The 16939-nt window shown below is 37.4% G+C and overlaps 1 protein-coding gene across 5 annotated transcripts in view; it reads right to left on the bottom strand.

Annotated features, from left to right (window-relative positions):
* Positions 1 to 16939, bottom strand: part of GAS2 (growth arrest specific 2) — a 98520-nt gene that overhangs the window by 61331 nt on the left and 20250 nt on the right. For all 5 annotated transcript variants that reach the window (XM_054068887.1, XM_054068886.1, XM_054068884.1 and 2 more), the window contains exon 3: positions 16582 to 16706. In XM_054068887.1, coding sequence (XP_053924862.1) covers positions 16582 to 16706 — 125 coding nt within the window. The remainder of the gene's footprint in view (positions 1 to 16581; positions 16707 to 16939) is intronic.

The following is a 16939-nucleotide window of genomic DNA, read 5'->3' on the forward strand; positions in this document are numbered from 1 at the left end:
ACAGCAAATACTAAGAGTCTAGGTACAGAGCTATCACACAACCCATCTAACTGATGATATTCTCTAGTTTCACACTGAAAGAAAAAAAGTCTGATTAATGGGTACCCTAAGTAACTCAGAAGTGACAAAACGCCCAAATGTAAAAACAAGGCATGTCCTTGACTACAGAAGGAAAAATTTAATATTAATGACGGCAGAAAATCCAAACTTTAAGTCATTTTATGGAACAAATACAAATATCCCTGGCATTATATGCTCTCACTAAAATGTAGCATTCTATATTTCATCCCATCACCCTCAATATTAGGGTCTTGCTGAAGAGAACAGAAAAAAACCCTCCCCTTCCATTCAACAATAGCACTATCAGGGTTATCACAGAAATCATAGGGAAATACTCGTATTTTCTTATCACCTAATAAATTTCCCTACCACCTTTTAAATAGAATTCTACTTTTTTAATATTTCCAAATCTATCATTGTAATGTTCAACCTATAACACGTGAAAGCTCTTATTTAGGAAAGGTTTCATGCACAAATATTTTTTACCGATTTGTATAAATGGCCTGACTATCTCAAAAGTGCTTTCTAACAGATCATTCTGAAGTAATTAGGTTTCCATATGGCAAAAGTGACTTTTGTTGACATAGTATAGTATAACCGCAGTTGCTTTGAAACAGCAGTGGCCGCAATTACTCCTATCAAATATCATGAAAACAGTTCCCCAGTTACACTCCTTTTACAATCTTGTCTTGTTGATGTGCATGCATGTGGTTTAATGCAGGATGTGAAAGTGTGAGTGAAACATATGATGCAATCCTGGAAAAATGCTGTCAGGTTCACTTCTAAACCCAAAAGAGACCCTCTTGCACCAATGCTCTGAAATCACATGGAAAAATGTATTTCTTGTACCGTTTTTCCAAAATGGGGGTCCATGATTACATATTAGAAACCTTGCTTTTTTTACAGCAGACTTGAGTCATATTGTGACGATTCCTAATCATACTTCCCTCTTTGAACAGATGACTTGACAACTTTTTCAGCTGTCACTCAAATAAAAGGGAGAAGATTAGCTATTTTGTTTTGGAAGAGGGTTACAGTTAGTTGGGCACTCATAGGAAAAATTTGCTTTGATTGCCTGATGACCTATATTAACCAAAATGGGGAGGAAAATTACATTTCAGAGACTGCAGTACCCGTCTGCGGTAGTGTCTCTCATCTGGCTATTTAGTGCTATATGTAAGCATAAATTCATACTGAAATGTGAGTATATCAGCTAGACAGAACATGTATCTTTTATTTCCCATGTAACTTTTTTCCTGGCCACAGAGTTATTTTCCTTCTGAATTTTTCCCTCATTTGCTCAGGTATTCTTAGAAAAGCCCTCCTACTCTTATAAAATCTGAATTAGGTCTTTTGGATAGGAAATACAAAAACGAAGTTCTGCCACAGTCTTCTCTGTAAACAGAATTTTTCTCTTTGTCTTTTATTACTTTGTTAAACATAACTGAACTGAAGCTCTTTGCTACAAAAACTTACTGTTATTGAGCTGTTAGAATTCACCTCACCAGAGTGACAAAACACCTAACGAAGCATCATTTCTTCAGTTGTTATTCTTAATTCTTCACGATCTCAAACTTAAAACGTTTCAGATCCCATTTATAAATCACAAAAGTGTTGTCCCAGACACTCAACTTCAGCAAAGGAAAATTAAGTTTACCTTAGACTACTTTGCACTGCCAAAACTCAGGTTTAGTGAATAGTCATGAAGCATAGACAAGTATGAACTAGACATTAAATAAATGAAGCTGCAATACCTACAAGGTAAAATAACTACTACTTGGCAAGGTGGGGCCAGTTTTGTTTTCCCCCTACTCCATTTACTATGGGAGAGAACACTTTCCAAACAGAACAACCGGACCAACAATCAAAAGAATGTACTAAATACATACACCAAACGGACAGGAGGAACTCTGAATATGGAAATATCTACATTGAATTTAAAATTAAGCACTTCCCACTGTGAAAAATAAGACCTAAGGAAAAAAAAAAAAAAATATAACCCCCTTCAGCCCTCACAAAGTCGCAATAAAATTTAAAATCCAGGAAAATTTAAAAACCAAAAACTCAGTGTGGAAATCTTGAAGGCTTAGGAGAGAAAAATGAATATTGCCAAACATTTCAACAGACATGGAAACAGGAACAGCTTCCAAATTAATGACAAATGACATTCTACTTAGAACAAAGAAAGCATCCCCCCAAGCAACTCACTTAACAATTGGCGAAACATTGTCCTTCAGTGAAATAAAGTCTTTGCACTGTCATATTAAGTACAGTAGAGATGTCATTTTAATGGAACATTAGTTTGGATTTCAAGTTTAAAAATCATGTGTTGACTAGATTTTTACCATACGTAATCACTGCAGAGATCATCAAAAGCCAAAAATCACTCATTACCAACTTCCTAGATTCTAAGAAAGCATTTGTGATGACTCTGGAATATCTAACAGATTTATGATATACCAATAAAAATCATTAACAACATCAAGGCTTTATATAAATGTACAGAGTACAATTTTTAAATAAATATAGACCTATGCAAATGGTTTTGTCATGCTATTAATATCAAAGTAGAATACATTCTCTCACTTCTTCCACATAGCATTAGCTTTTTAACTTCTTGAGAGTAAGAATAGATGAGGAACAAGCTTAATTTTATTATACAGCTTTACAAGTGAAAATCTTGTTTATGGCTTTGTTCTTCTAAGAGTTCTGTCTAAAAACCACCTTATTGGTCACATAGCAAAAGATCAAAACATTGTCATTCCAAAAAAACCAAAGAGATTAATAAATAATTATAAGAGCTTAATTTAACAGAAAGTCTGCAACTCCTGCTTCTAGCACTGTGTAAGAACGCTGAGGAATTCAGGAGATTATTCAATTAATTCAATAACGAACCAGACAACTGGTATACCCAAAAGTAAATAATGTCAAGAAAGGGCATGACAGAAGCTTCATTCACCAGCTTAAGTATATTTGATTATTTTCCTGATAACGCATTTAAATGTAGCCAGGGGACACGTCCCTTTCAATTTATGGGGCAAATTCAAGATGTTGGCCAGTATAAGTGACATCTATCTAAACGAAAGCACAGTCCTCAGCGAAATATGACATGGAGTTAACTTCTGTTATTCAACTGATATATGACACTAAAGGAGGAAATGCGGGGCATGTGAATGCATGTAGAATGCCACCTATGAGACACTGGCTATTGGGCAGCTGGATAACACGCAGAGACCAACAACTAGGAACCTACCACTGGAGAGCAAGTGAGGCACAATTTGTGGAAGCTGTCAACAAAGAGCTCATTTAAACAGATGTCAGACCCTGCTCCTACTCACTCAACTTGTTTAATCGAGTATGTGATTAAGTTGCTATAGTCCCAAGTCTTAGGGAGGTCTATAAATTGACTTTCAATTTTTCCAGACATCTGTCTAGCGTATCTACGCCTACCGACAAGTTCACTTTTATTGATAGGCTTTCAGAGAGCTTGCAGAAGTAATTTAGAACTCCTGGCATGCACGCACCACAAATTAAAAGCTATTACTTACCTACAATCTGAAAATGCTAGCAGGCCAAATGCAAAAATCAACAGTGATTTGGTTTGGATTTTTTCTAATGCTATAATAGCATTAAAGAGAAAGACTACCATTGAACAGCATGAAAGAGAGAGACTGCAATCAAATTAAAATGAGATTATTAAAATTTTATAAACAGGGAAACTAAGACAGAGAGACTGAAGTAAGTCATGGCAAAGAACTCCTTGCAATGTTCTGGAAAACAAATGCAACAACTAAAGCTTGGGATTCAGTAACTTATTCCCATTTAATAAACACTCTCTACTTTGTCCTTAGACCTCTGGCTTTCAGAATTTACCTTTAGATGGGGATTTTAAAATTGGCATTTCTTTAGAAGTTTCTTAGATATCTGATTAGAATGGACTGGACCAGTTCTCCCAGTTGCTCTTTCAAACATTTACACCTTAACTTTGATACATGATCACAAGCTTTTCCTCATCACAACCACAGAAGCCAGAGCTGAATTAACATAGAGCTACTTGAAGCTGTAGAATCATAGTTTCTGTATTTCCCTCATTTATATTGTAATTTAATGAGAAAAACAGAAGGATTGCATTTGAGTAAGTTGATTGTGGCTATTTCATTGTGACATAGCTGGACCAGTGAATGAAAACGGCAACAATATGCATAAGCAGCAATTTTTTCATGAAACAAACTGGTCAAATCTGAGGGGATTTTCCTAGGACACATTTCAAAAAGCATCTTATTAACACACAATCATGTCTTATAAAGCATCACATTCTTGAAGGGGATAGGAGTCTCTCAAAATTAAGCTAAATATGAAAAAACTTAAATTTTGGCAAACCAACTCATTTTAGTCTTGGAAATTTTAAAAATCACTTTTCCCCCTTAATCATTCCAGAAGAACCCAAGCTAAGGACAATGCTTAGAAAATTCCTGTCAGAATAGCTGAAGTCCATCAAAACTCATCACAGGTTCTAAAATTTCACATCAAAATATATTTCCATAACATCACTTACGGTGTGGTGCAATATAGCTCAAATAGCCAATCTATTTCTTTGATCTATGGAATTATAGTGCATAATCTTTTACCGGCAGTCTGAAAAAAAGCGTAAGAAGCCATTCTTGATGTAATAATTATAACACTGGGTATACTGCTGTATAGCAGTCATGCTGCTTCTTCCTTTTCCTCCTGTTTTTCTCTCAATGATCAATCTCACTCTTGCTGACCTTTTGAATTATGAGGCGGGTTAGGAGGTTCCGAGCTTTTTCTGTAGGATTAGTTCCAAATGGTGTTTTACCTAACATGAGCCAAGTGTCAAGGAAGACTGTGATAAAGATCTATGGAGTCTAGGGAAGACAGAATTTTTTTCACATGCTTTATCTCTTTGCTTTCTGTATTTCCAGATGTTTAACAAAGACAATTTTTATGCAGATATTAAAAACATTCATAAAGAAACTCACATGTAGGTCACTGCAGGTAAGTCTGACTCTCCAAAGCCCTGCATGTTCATTTCTAAGGAAAATTGTGTCTTTGCCTTTATGATGAAGAATCTGATTTTCTGTGAGTTTTCCAATTAGAAACCACAAGGAAACTGCTAGAGCCCTGGGAATTCTAAGCTGGCGTAAAATTTAAAAATGTCCATGATTTGAAAAACATGTCGGAATGTTAATCTATACAGCCAAATTTCCAAGTAAGCCTTAAATCAGCCTCTAAACTTGAGAACACTTTACTGTATACTTGAAGCATTTGGGGCCAATTTACATATAGAAGCCCAAATGGGAATACATGTGTATTTAAATAAACAAATTAGACATAATTATGATATCTATAAACTGGTGTCTATGCCTGAAAGTGACTTCTGTTTTCTTCTTCTGCACTGCAGTCATCACTTGTGGCTGCATATTCACTATTCCATTGTTTCAGTAATTTTGGCTCCTTATGGAGTCTCTTGGTTCAAGACTCAGTATTGGCAAATAGACCAAATTCTATAGTTCTTGCTTATTCATTAGACCATAAAAGCTTACTAAGTTGGACCTAAGAACTGCACAATCAAACTGAAGATAGTTGGTCTAAATCATATTTTCTCAAGCTTTAAAAAAAATACATGCTAATTTCCATTCGAATCCCTAGCCTTAAATTTATGTTCCAGACTATTCCTAATAGTCTAAATTAAAGGCTCCATAGAAAGATCTGTTACAAAGATTTCTACAGCTCACTTTAAAGACTTAACAAAAAAAAAAAAAATAGGAATGCTACAATGCATCTCACACGAAAGGTAAAACCCAACAAATCTAAAAATGCCTGTTTATATATTTCTCTCAGAAAATATGCCATTTGTATTTACAATGCCTGGACTGAAGTAATGATAAAAATGTTATGAAAACTTCCAGTTTTAATACAAATTTTATGAAGTGCCAAAGTATTGGTATTCTATATAAAAACGATGTTAATTAAAAAAAGAACTTGAGACGTGTTCTAGCTAAATGGCAATATTAGAAATAAAAGTTTTGCTCTGCTCTTGATCCAATTTGCAGTGTGAATGATGAGGATATTTTCCAAAGCAGGATATAACAAGCAGTTAACTGCTTTTTCCATGACAACTACCTTTAGATGCAAATTCTGATTATATCTGTGATGTCAAATAGGAGGTGTATGCAGATAAATCCCTACCTCAGGTTCACTGACATGAGCAAGGCCAGTTCACAGAGAGATTAAATGTGCTCCAGCCAAACAAGGGAACAAGCCATGCTTTCCCAAGGACAAAAAGTATCAGGAGGAAGAATAGCCTGGAGAGAGATGATGTCTCGGTGCACCTTCCAGGACTGCGCAGCTCTGCCGCCAACACCGTGCCTGGCTCCAAGTGCATCTAAAGGCTTATGAAATGCTCTTCAATTTATTCACATGGAAGATGCCAAGCATATAACCACAGAATATCCTAAATTTGTTCAGAGGTCTGCTGTTACGGTCTGGTGGGAAACAGAACTCTACGCTCCCATGCAATCCTCCTGCAAGCAGAAAAGCCTTAATTGTAAGAATTATTTGCTGAGGCGTATAGGGTTTGTCCATGTGACTTGTAACAGCAAATCTTACAGTATCTGCAAGAAACCTGGTAGCAATCCAGCTGAACATGAGCTCAGCAAGCTATTGACATGTCTGAGAAAGGTATAAGGAATTCTCTAACAAACAGCTTTACCATCTTGTGGAAATGATTCCTTCCAGATGGATTAGCACTTGTGAGTCATTTCATAAGATTACTCTTTTCCTCTCATATCCACATCAGTCTGCCACTATGAAGATTAATATAAAAAAAAAAAAAGACAATGCTCCGTATTTTTTTTTATTCCCAAGTAACTGAGGGCTATATCTATACTGTGCATGATTAGAAATTGGCTCCACAAGCTTTTACTGCAAAACAAGAGTCTCCAGAAAGTACAAGTGTGCAGACAAGCAAATCACTGCCCCAGACCACAAAGAATCTGTTCACAGCCTAACCACATTCATGCAATTCTCGATTACAGTCAGATTTATAACTTACAGAGAGCATCTGAATATGATTCTGCTACAGGTGAGGACTCTTTACGCTTGTGCAGACAGGATCAAGACAGAAAGCTTACTGTATTAGTTGGGAATCCATTCCATCTACAGGACACAAAAACCTGAGAAACTGAAGTCTACAGTAAAATATATCCACTGTGTTGATTATATCACATATTCAGCCTGGCCATCCAGGGTATAAGAGCAGCAAGATGCTTCAAAGGAAGAAATTTCAAAGCAGACAAAAAAATAGAAGATGACTATCCAGGGAGATAATTTATTCTTAGCCCTTTCTATCTGAACTTGAAATACACCTTTAGGCATAAAAAATTTATACCCATTCCAATTTAAAAAACATTGAAGCAATTCTCTCTATTGTATCTATGGGTGTTCCCACAGAAAACACACATCTGATTTTCTTTAGGAATCTGTTAATCTTTTTCTTAATTAAGATTACTTTGATGCAGTTAAGTTCAAAATGTATTTTTATGTTTCCGAAAGACCAACGAAAGGAAATTACAAATTTATAGATTTTCATTGCATAGCACCTCAATCATTTGTGGAGAGGAAGATTTCCTTAAGGCAGGACCTCTTATACTTGAAGGAGAAAAAGTTATCTGTTTCACCATATTTTTTGCAGTTTAATACTCTGAATAATTTTGATGCATGCCTGTTTTTTTGACAATTCCATTAAGGGAAGCTCAAAAAGCTTCAGTGGTGATATTATAAACTATAATATATAAGCCAGAGAATTTTTACTAGCCTCTGCTTTCTTAAGAGCCCTTCAAACATATTGTGGTCTTCACTACTTTATTCAGGTTTAGTCAGATCTTAAAGAAGCTACTGCATCTCAGAATTATGCCAAGCACAGCCTATACCTCCTGTCCACCAGCCAAGCTGGTTGCCTTGGGAAGTTATTAAATATTTCCCTAGTTCTCTTCCTGGCTTGATACTTCATCAGTTTAGGTGAAAACACACTGGCATGACCTATTATACTTTCTGCTTCATCAGGTGTTCTGTAAACAAAACCAATTTAACCTTACAGTCTCTTTACAAGTGCCTCACCTTGTCCAAGATGTGAACAAATCATCCTGGATTACTTGCAAGTGAGGACTACAGTAGCATATTCATTTGTCTTCTAACCTGTGTGATAGTATATCCATACAGAGATACATAAGATTTTCTGAAAACAAATTTCCTTATTTCTGAACTGCTGCCAGACACTTTGGTTTTCTTGATGGTCTGTGCCTTGGAGACTCAGAGGAATTTGCTACTTCTCATGAACCTCCATTTCTCCATTCACATAATTCCCTTTATGCAAAGAAATGACTGAAATGATAGAACATACATTAACATTTAATTGGTTCTTATAAATTGTTAAAGCAACCCCAGAGCTGTTACTCAATCCCAGCTCTCACTGGTTCAGGAGACGAGTCAAAGCCTAAACCATTGGTCCAGATTCTCTACTTTAGGTCTACATTTACCACATTTGCTTGTGGCCCCGTTACAAAGCAGACACAAAGTTCTACGAAGCAGTAGATTCACAAGCAAAGGTCTGTCTCCCACCCAGATTTAGACAGCCCTGAGTTTCAACATTCCTTGTAATTGAGCAGAGTCAAATACCAATTTCTTTTCATAGTAAGAACTCGTGAACACTAAGCACAGCTTTCCAAATGGGGCAGCAGTACTCAAAGTACTTTGTAATGTTCACAAATCAAGCCACTATTGTACAACAAATATTATTCCTAGATTACAGATTGGGAAAATGGAAGCACAGAGATGTATTCTCCCAAGAGCACACAATAAACTTACAGTTGGGAAAGGAAATTTGGCCTCTAGTTCATCATCTTGTTCTTTTGCCACTAGCCCCTTCTTTCAGTAGCGAGAGAATTAAGGTCAATTCCCTGTCTTTTCAAGTTCTTTATCTTACAGGATTCTGCCTCTAGTTTCACAGATATACATAATTCCCTTTATAAACAAAGATGTCGATATTTAAAACAAACCGAGTTTTCAGTTCTGAAACTCCTGAATTGTTTTGCTTCTGAGATCCAATTTAACATTAGAATCCCGAATCTCAGTTTAGACCTCTGAATTGTAACTCTCAAACTGCATAATATGGATCTCAAACGGCTCTCACTAGGCCAAACATCTCAACTTAAGGAAACTTGCATAACTCCGAGGAGTCAATGCTATCATGGTCATCTAAACCCAACAAGTATCAGATTTGATAAGTGTATGTCCCAGGAGTAAAACTAAAATTTTCCATATGGAAAAACTGCAAAATACACTTCAGATACTAGGACTATGGGTAAGACATGGATAGAACCCCCTAATATTAGGAAATACATAAATAAGCATGCACATAAATTACTGTTTTCATAGACAGTTTCAATGGAAGTGGATATCCAAGGGCAAAATTTACTTGCTGTTTACTACACAACAGCTTTATTTCAGTGGACGCGTAGTTTAATTTTATTAAATCAGGTCCTATTGTGAGAATAAAATTAATTGCATATTTGAATCAAATATCTTACGATTTAAGAAATATTTGCATTTGTAATTATTTTGCACTTGTCTCTATTACTTTATAGGCCAAATCAAAACTAGATTCTTACTGCCTGAAAATGTGATTGAATTTTAGATTCCAATTCATTATCCATAAATATTTCTAGGAGAGATTTGAGTTGAGGTCTCATACAATCATAGAATAGTTTGAATTGGAAGGGACCTTAAAGATCATCCAGTTCCAATGCCCCTGCCATGGGCAGGGACACCTCCCACTAAATCAGGCTGCCCAAGGCCCCATCCAACCTGGCCTTGAACACCTCCAGGGATGGGGCAGCCACAACTTCCCTGGGCAACCTCTTCCAGTGCCTCACCACCCTCATCATGAAGAAATTCCTCCTTATGTCTAGTCTAACTCTGCCCCTCTCCAGTTCATATCCATTCCCCCTCTCCAGTTCATATCCATTCCCCCTCGTCCTATCACTACAAGCCTTTGTCAACAGTCCATCTCCAGCCTTCTTATAGCCCCTTCTGGTACTGGAAGGTTGCTATAAGATCTTCTAGGAGCCTTCTCTTCTCCAGGCTGAACAACTCCAACTCCCTCAGTCTGTCCTCGTATGGGAGGTGCTCCAGCCCTTTGCTCAACTTTGTGGCCCTCCTCTGGATCCATTCCAGCAGCTCTATATCCTTCCTATGTTGAGGATTCCAGAACTGGACACAAAAGATTGACCCAACTAAACTTCAATAAGCCAGAGAAAAAGGATGATTCAGATACAAACTCTTTTAATTCATTTGACATGAATATATCGTTTTCAGTGGAATATTCATAACTATACAGGCAGCTTCAAGGATGGCGGGCAGACTATCATGCCCCGCCTATTAAAATGGGGATAACTATTAACACAATTTATTTATGTTTATTTTAAAATTTTAATTAATGGGCTTACTAAACTAAGCCCAAGCAAATGCGGGCTCTGCACATACTCCACATGGCTTGATGCTCTGAATTTGTTTGTACAGCTGTGAAATTCTCAAATTAACTATCTGTCAGGAAAAGTAAAATACTGCCAAGAGAGCACGGAGATGAAATCCAAGCCAATGGGAGAAAATTACAAAATGGCATCCTGTGACATGAATCACTTTTACAGAATAACTCCTGCTATAATAATAAGTCTGTAGTTTCTAGACAGTAGATCATTAGCAGCAGCAGCACAAGTAGTTCTAACAGCTTACTACCATACAATTCTTGGGCAATTATTAAGATTGATATCTGTCATCTCCTGTACATGATTAGATTTATTTATGACTGTAAAAACTTCAAAGAGGGGAAAAAAAATACTTCTTTAAAAATCCAGCATAGAGTCACACCAGTAATACTGCCTTCCCTGTTTAAAATTTCCACCTTCATTTAAAACTTGAAGTCTTTTCTGTCTGAAGCAAAGGGTCAGATATAACCTCAACATCTTCAGAATCAGCAGGTTTTGAAGCATGGTTTAGCTGCTTAACAGTGAAGAAGACTGTTGTCTGGGATTTGCAAAGGAACCCAGCACCTAAGAGCCACTGAAATGAATAACTGTTAAATGCTTCACCTTTAAAAACTGAAACACTTCCAATAACTTACAACTGAATGACTAACAAATCAAACACCACGGGGTTAGGGACCTAGACTCGAGAAGGATGGACTGTGATCTATTATGCAATCCAAAAGAACCTCTTATGGCATTTAAGCTCAGAAGGGCAATGAGCAGAGACTCTATAATTTACACCAAGAATGCTCTCAATCACACATTTCTCTGCTGGACAAAAGGTACCAAGGCAGAACATGACTCAGGTGCAATTTCGAGCTGTAGGGATTCAGTCCAAAAGAGGAATCTCCATATAGAACGAAAGGCAAATATTTAATTTAAAATAATTTCTTTGAAGTTTCATCTTTGTGAGAGGATAGATTTGTCCATGCCCACCTGCACAATCAGCAAGGTATTCAGCCCCAAGAAGCAATAACGTATGGAACATAAAGACTGACCCTACTGGGTCAGCAAGGGTTTATCCAACCCAGAGTGGATGTAAATAAGCACCTAGGAAAGACTAAGATCACAGCAACCATGTTACACTTCTCAACAATTTCTCAAGCTCCAACCATCTTCAGCTATGGGGACTCGCTCATCTCAAGGCAGTTTCTATGTATTTGTCTTTCAAGAAATGTCTCTTCTATTACCTTATTCAGAGTTTTCTTGACCCCAGGTAAACTTCAACATTCATTGGCAAGAAACTTCCAGCTGATTCATACACAAGGATCCTCTTTTGTTTGTTTGGCTCCTACTCTCTTCATTTGATGTCCCATACATTTTGAATAGAGAAGACTGAATTACTACCATGCCACTCCTGATTTTGCAGGTTCTATCATACATGTCCACGCTGCCTCTTTCCACATTGAAGAGTCCTAACCTACTCAGTCACTGGTAAGAAGTTACTCCTTCATTTCCTTCCTCTGACTCTTCAGGAAAGACTTTACTTTTGCATTGTACATCTTTTAATCTCCTTTTCAGTTTCTTAAAGCTCTATTCCCAAGTAGTTTTCTAACTCTTTTGAAAACGTCCCAGCATCCACAAGTGTCTCCACATGACAAAAAAATAAAAAGCAAAGTTTTATATGAAAAACACCATTTTCATTTCAGATTTGGAAACCAGATATTTTGGGAGGCACAATTTTTTTTTTGGTTTATGCTTTCATGATTTATTCTACACTCAAAAAGGCTGATGTTGACATAGAGAGTCCCTGAAGAAAGTTCAGTCCTCCCTAGTAAGAAAGGGAATAATACAGCTCTATTAAGAAACAAACTGCAAAACTGACAGCAACTAGAAACTTATTGCTTCTGGGTTAACTGCTTATGCAATAGGCTTTAATCTCTGCTATTCTGCAGAGTATTGCAACATGAATTTAAAGAATTATGGCAAACAACTGATGAGTCAGTTCATGCAATATGAGTTTTTAATGTCTTATTACATGTGTTGCAATAGCTGCTAAACTGACCAGACAGCCCCAAAGAGCTGCGAAAGTGAATTCACAGTCAGCAGTACACATCAAACAGAGGTAGATGATATATCCTGTTCTAAGACAAAAGTCAAATCAAAGTATTTTATGTAGTTTTGCCATCTAGGAAATAGCTCTCATATAAAGATAAACTTCACTTATGAAAAAAGACTAAATCTTCAAGCTTGTGGAGAGACTTATTAAGATTCCCACCCTCATTATCTATCGCATTACCATGTCTTTCTCACTCAGCTGCAACCTGGCGCTGCCTGCAAGCTGCTCCTTCTGACAGCCACTCATTTTATATTAGTCTGCTTCTATCTAAAAAATTTAACAGCTAGATATACAGATGGAAAAGCACGTTATCTATTTTGACAGAGGCTGGACTCTATAATAAAGTTAGCAGCTTCTTTGAGCTGCCAGTGAAGTCACCAGGGCACCAGGGTGAAAGACCATAATGGGTCTGTTTTCCTATGCACACAGAAATGGCCAAATGGCTTCTAAATTCCACATGCATTATTAACAGAGCGTATAATAGTGATTCTGGGGAGGATACTGGAATTCTTACTATGCTAAATTTCATACGATATAGTCTTCTTACAAATTTCCTTGGCACCAGGAGTCAGATTTTCCAATCTGTGGACTAGTCCTCTTACTTAGGACTGCGACACAGGGAATTACAACGTGAAAGAGTAAATAGCTCCCTAATAGTCTACAATGACATAAATCCATTACTTTGCCATTTCTTTGAATTCTTACTATACCGGGTATGAAATAATATACATTGAGAAAACAGCAGTGGAGCAGTATTTTTTCCCTTTAATGCACTGCCTGTTATACCAGTTTGACCAATAAAAGACCAACAGATGTAATTAATTACAACATGTGGGATTACAAATGCCTACTTGGCCTCTAAAGTAACTTAAGTTCAAAACAAGAGGATCGGGTAATTGAAGTAAGGCAGTCCAGCTTCTCAGCTGTGGAAGTTAATACAAGAAAGGAGGTCTACACACCTTTTCAGTGGTAAAAACACAAGTATTAAATACCGCCACATTTCTGAGTTCTCTCTCCAAATGGTAGCTCTCTCCAAATAATCCACTATAAGACAAAAGCCTAACAATACAAATAAAATAAAGGACAACCAAACCAAATAAACTCCAAAAAGTGGTTCTAAATCTAACAAAAAAAACAGAATTGATGAGTTGGAAGGGACCTTAAAAATTACCCGGTTCCAACCCCTCTGCAACAGACAGGGACACTTTCCACTAGGTCAGGTTGCTCAAAGCCTCATCCAGCCTGGCCTTGAGTAATGTTACCAGGGAGAGGGCATTCATGCTCTACGCAACTTGTGCCAGTGGCTCATCACCCTCAAAGTAAAGAATTTCTTCCTCAAATGTATCCCATATCTACCTTCTTTCAGTTTAAAGACATTACCCCTTGCTCCCCACTGCATGTCCTCTCCAGCTTTCCTGTAGCCCTCTTTAAGCACTGGAAGGCTGCAATAAGGTCTCCCCGGAGCCTTCTGTTTTCCAGGCTGAATAACCCCAACTCTCTCAGCCTTCATAAGAGAGGTGTTCCATGCCTCTGATCATTTCTGTGGCCCTCCTCTGGACCCACTCCAACAGATTCATGTCTTTCCAGTGCTGAAGGCTCCACAGATGGAAGCAGTACTCCAGGTGAAGTCTCATGAGAGTGGAGAGGAGGGGAAGAATCAGAGAATCACCTCTTTTGACCTGCTGACCATGCTTCATCTGATGCAGTCCAGAATACAGTTGGCCTTCTGGACTGTGAGTACATATTGCTGGCTCTTGCCCAACTTTTCACCCACCAGTACCCCAAGTCATTCTTGTCAGAGCTGCTCTCAATCCCTTCATCCCCCAGCATGTACTGATACCAGGGACTGCCCCAAACCTCGTGCAAGACCTTGCACTTGACCTTTTTGAAATTCATGAGGTTAGCGCAGGCCCACGTCTCAAGTCTGGCTAGGTCCTTCTAGATAGCATTCCGGGCCTCCAGCATACCAACCACATCACACATCTTGGTGCCATTGGCAAACTTGCCAAGGGTGCTCTCAAACCTACTGTCCATGTCACTGACAAAAGATATTAGACAGCGCCAGTCCTAATATTGACTCCTGAGGAATGCCACTCATCGCTAACCTCCACTTGGACATTGAGCCATTGACTGCAACTCTACATGTAACCATTCAGCCAATTCCTTCATCCATCAAATCCATGTCTCTCCAATAGAAGGACAAAGACGTCGTGCATGACAGGGTCAAATTCTTTGTACAATTAGTTTGAATATTGTTCAAATTTCTGAATATTCACTAGAATTTTACAGCTATTGATGAATTTGAGTATCATTTTCATGATAATTATATACTAAATAGATATGGCTTTCTGAGATGTCAGTCTGTAAAAAAATGCTTTGCACTTTGAGATTTAACTGATTTTCTAGCACACCAGCTGGGCAAGGTATGAAAAGGAAATGTTTTAGAGCTCTGTAGCTAACTTTACCTTTTGGGTGATCACTGAAGCTTTTAGTAGTTTTTGTCAATAATAGTACCCTTTGTTTGTTTGTTTGTTAGAGGAAAAAACCAAAACATTAGTAAGCCTTCTTTCCGCCTAGCTAGTTTCCTAAGATTAACCAAAAAGACTACCATAAGTGTTTTCTGAGCTTGGGATCTGAACAGGCCATCACTTAGGTGAAGATAAGCTAGATCGCATTATAAAGAGGAACTCAAAAGTTAACCAGTACTTCTACTAACCAAACACTGATTGCAATTTGAAGTATGAAATACAAGTTCCAGATATCTTTTCCTCTTTTGAGGAGGGAAGTTTCCTTCCTTCTCTACTTCTTATCTTTCATCCCAGCTCTCTCTTCCTTATTGTTTACGAAAAAAAACCAACAAAGTAAGCAAACAATGTCCCCCCTCCACCCACTCCAACAAACCGAAGGTTAAAAATAATTAAATAAAGCCTCCCTGAGTCCAGAGATTTTTTTCTGCAACAACAATTATGAGCTTGGAACCAAGAAAAACAACTTATGCAGCTGCAGCTGACACAAGGCTGTCAGTTCTCAGAACGGCTGATAAAATTTATGCTGTGCCCTAATTTCTGGTACAGTCTCGTTACAAGAACCTCAAGAACAGAAAACATATTTTGCAATTCCTGCTGCTGAGCTTTCTTTTACCTGCTCTGTATTTGCCCGTTTTAAGCTTTCAAGGAAGATGTATCCAATTTCAATAGGAAAAATAAAAAGTTTCACAGTAAATGCATTAATGTATACGGCAACAATTCAACTTCTCCCAGAAAGAAACTTGTAGCACTCTTTAATTCTCCCAATAAGATTGTCATGAGAAAACAGGTTAAATTAAAGGGAGGTTGTGATCAAGCAAGATCTTAACCCAATCTCTGCAAAGCTTTTCACTATGCTCTGAGAGTTCATATTTTCCACATCATCCCTGTAACTCTTTATTGAACCCCTTCCAATACACTAACAGGACCTTTTAAGTCAAGGCACTGACTATAGAATTTTATCATTGGCCTCCCTAGAGATGTTTATGGAAGAAAAGTATCTCCCACATCTACTTAATACTCCCCTAGCAAATAAATACAAGAATCCCATTTTGTCTGTCAGATACCACACCACATTGATAGATCTTGTTGTATGTCCTGTCCTTCATATTACAAGTAATTTTTTTAGCAACCTCCTCTCATACTTATTTAATAATTACCCAACAAGTATTAATTATTCCAATTTTATATTGTAAGTTTTCTACATGGAGCAATTGCCTCTCTGACCATTAGCAGAGCCTCCACAAACAAAATCTCTTAACTGTGCAAAAAATTTTGGTAACAAAACAGTCAGATACTGATAATACATGCTAGAACATTTACTGACACTTACTTTGCCGGGCTTGTTTGCATCAAAGCTGTTTTCTTTAAATTTCTCCTGCAGCGTCTCAGCTAACCGACAAAGCAAGGCACCATTATCCAATTTCTCCATAAAGGTTTCTGCTGTTATTTCTCTACCTGAACAGCAAACAGAAAGTTAACATGGTAGAAAGAGTGCAAGAGCATAGATTGCATCTGTGTGAAAAGAGAAATCAACAGAAATCTTCACCAAATCTGAAATACATTTTAACTTAATAACTACCATTAATTTGAATATTTAGTGAATAACCTCATTGCTACTTTACTGGTAGACATACAGCAAATTACTAAAAAATAACATACTTTCTTTGTGAAGGCCTATGGTGTTTGCA

Source organism: Cuculus canorus, chromosome 5, assembly GCF_017976375.1.
Source record: "Cuculus canorus isolate bCucCan1 chromosome 5, bCucCan1.pri, whole genome shotgun sequence".
Lineage (NCBI taxonomy): Eukaryota > Metazoa > Chordata > Aves > Cuculiformes > Cuculidae > Cuculus > Cuculus canorus.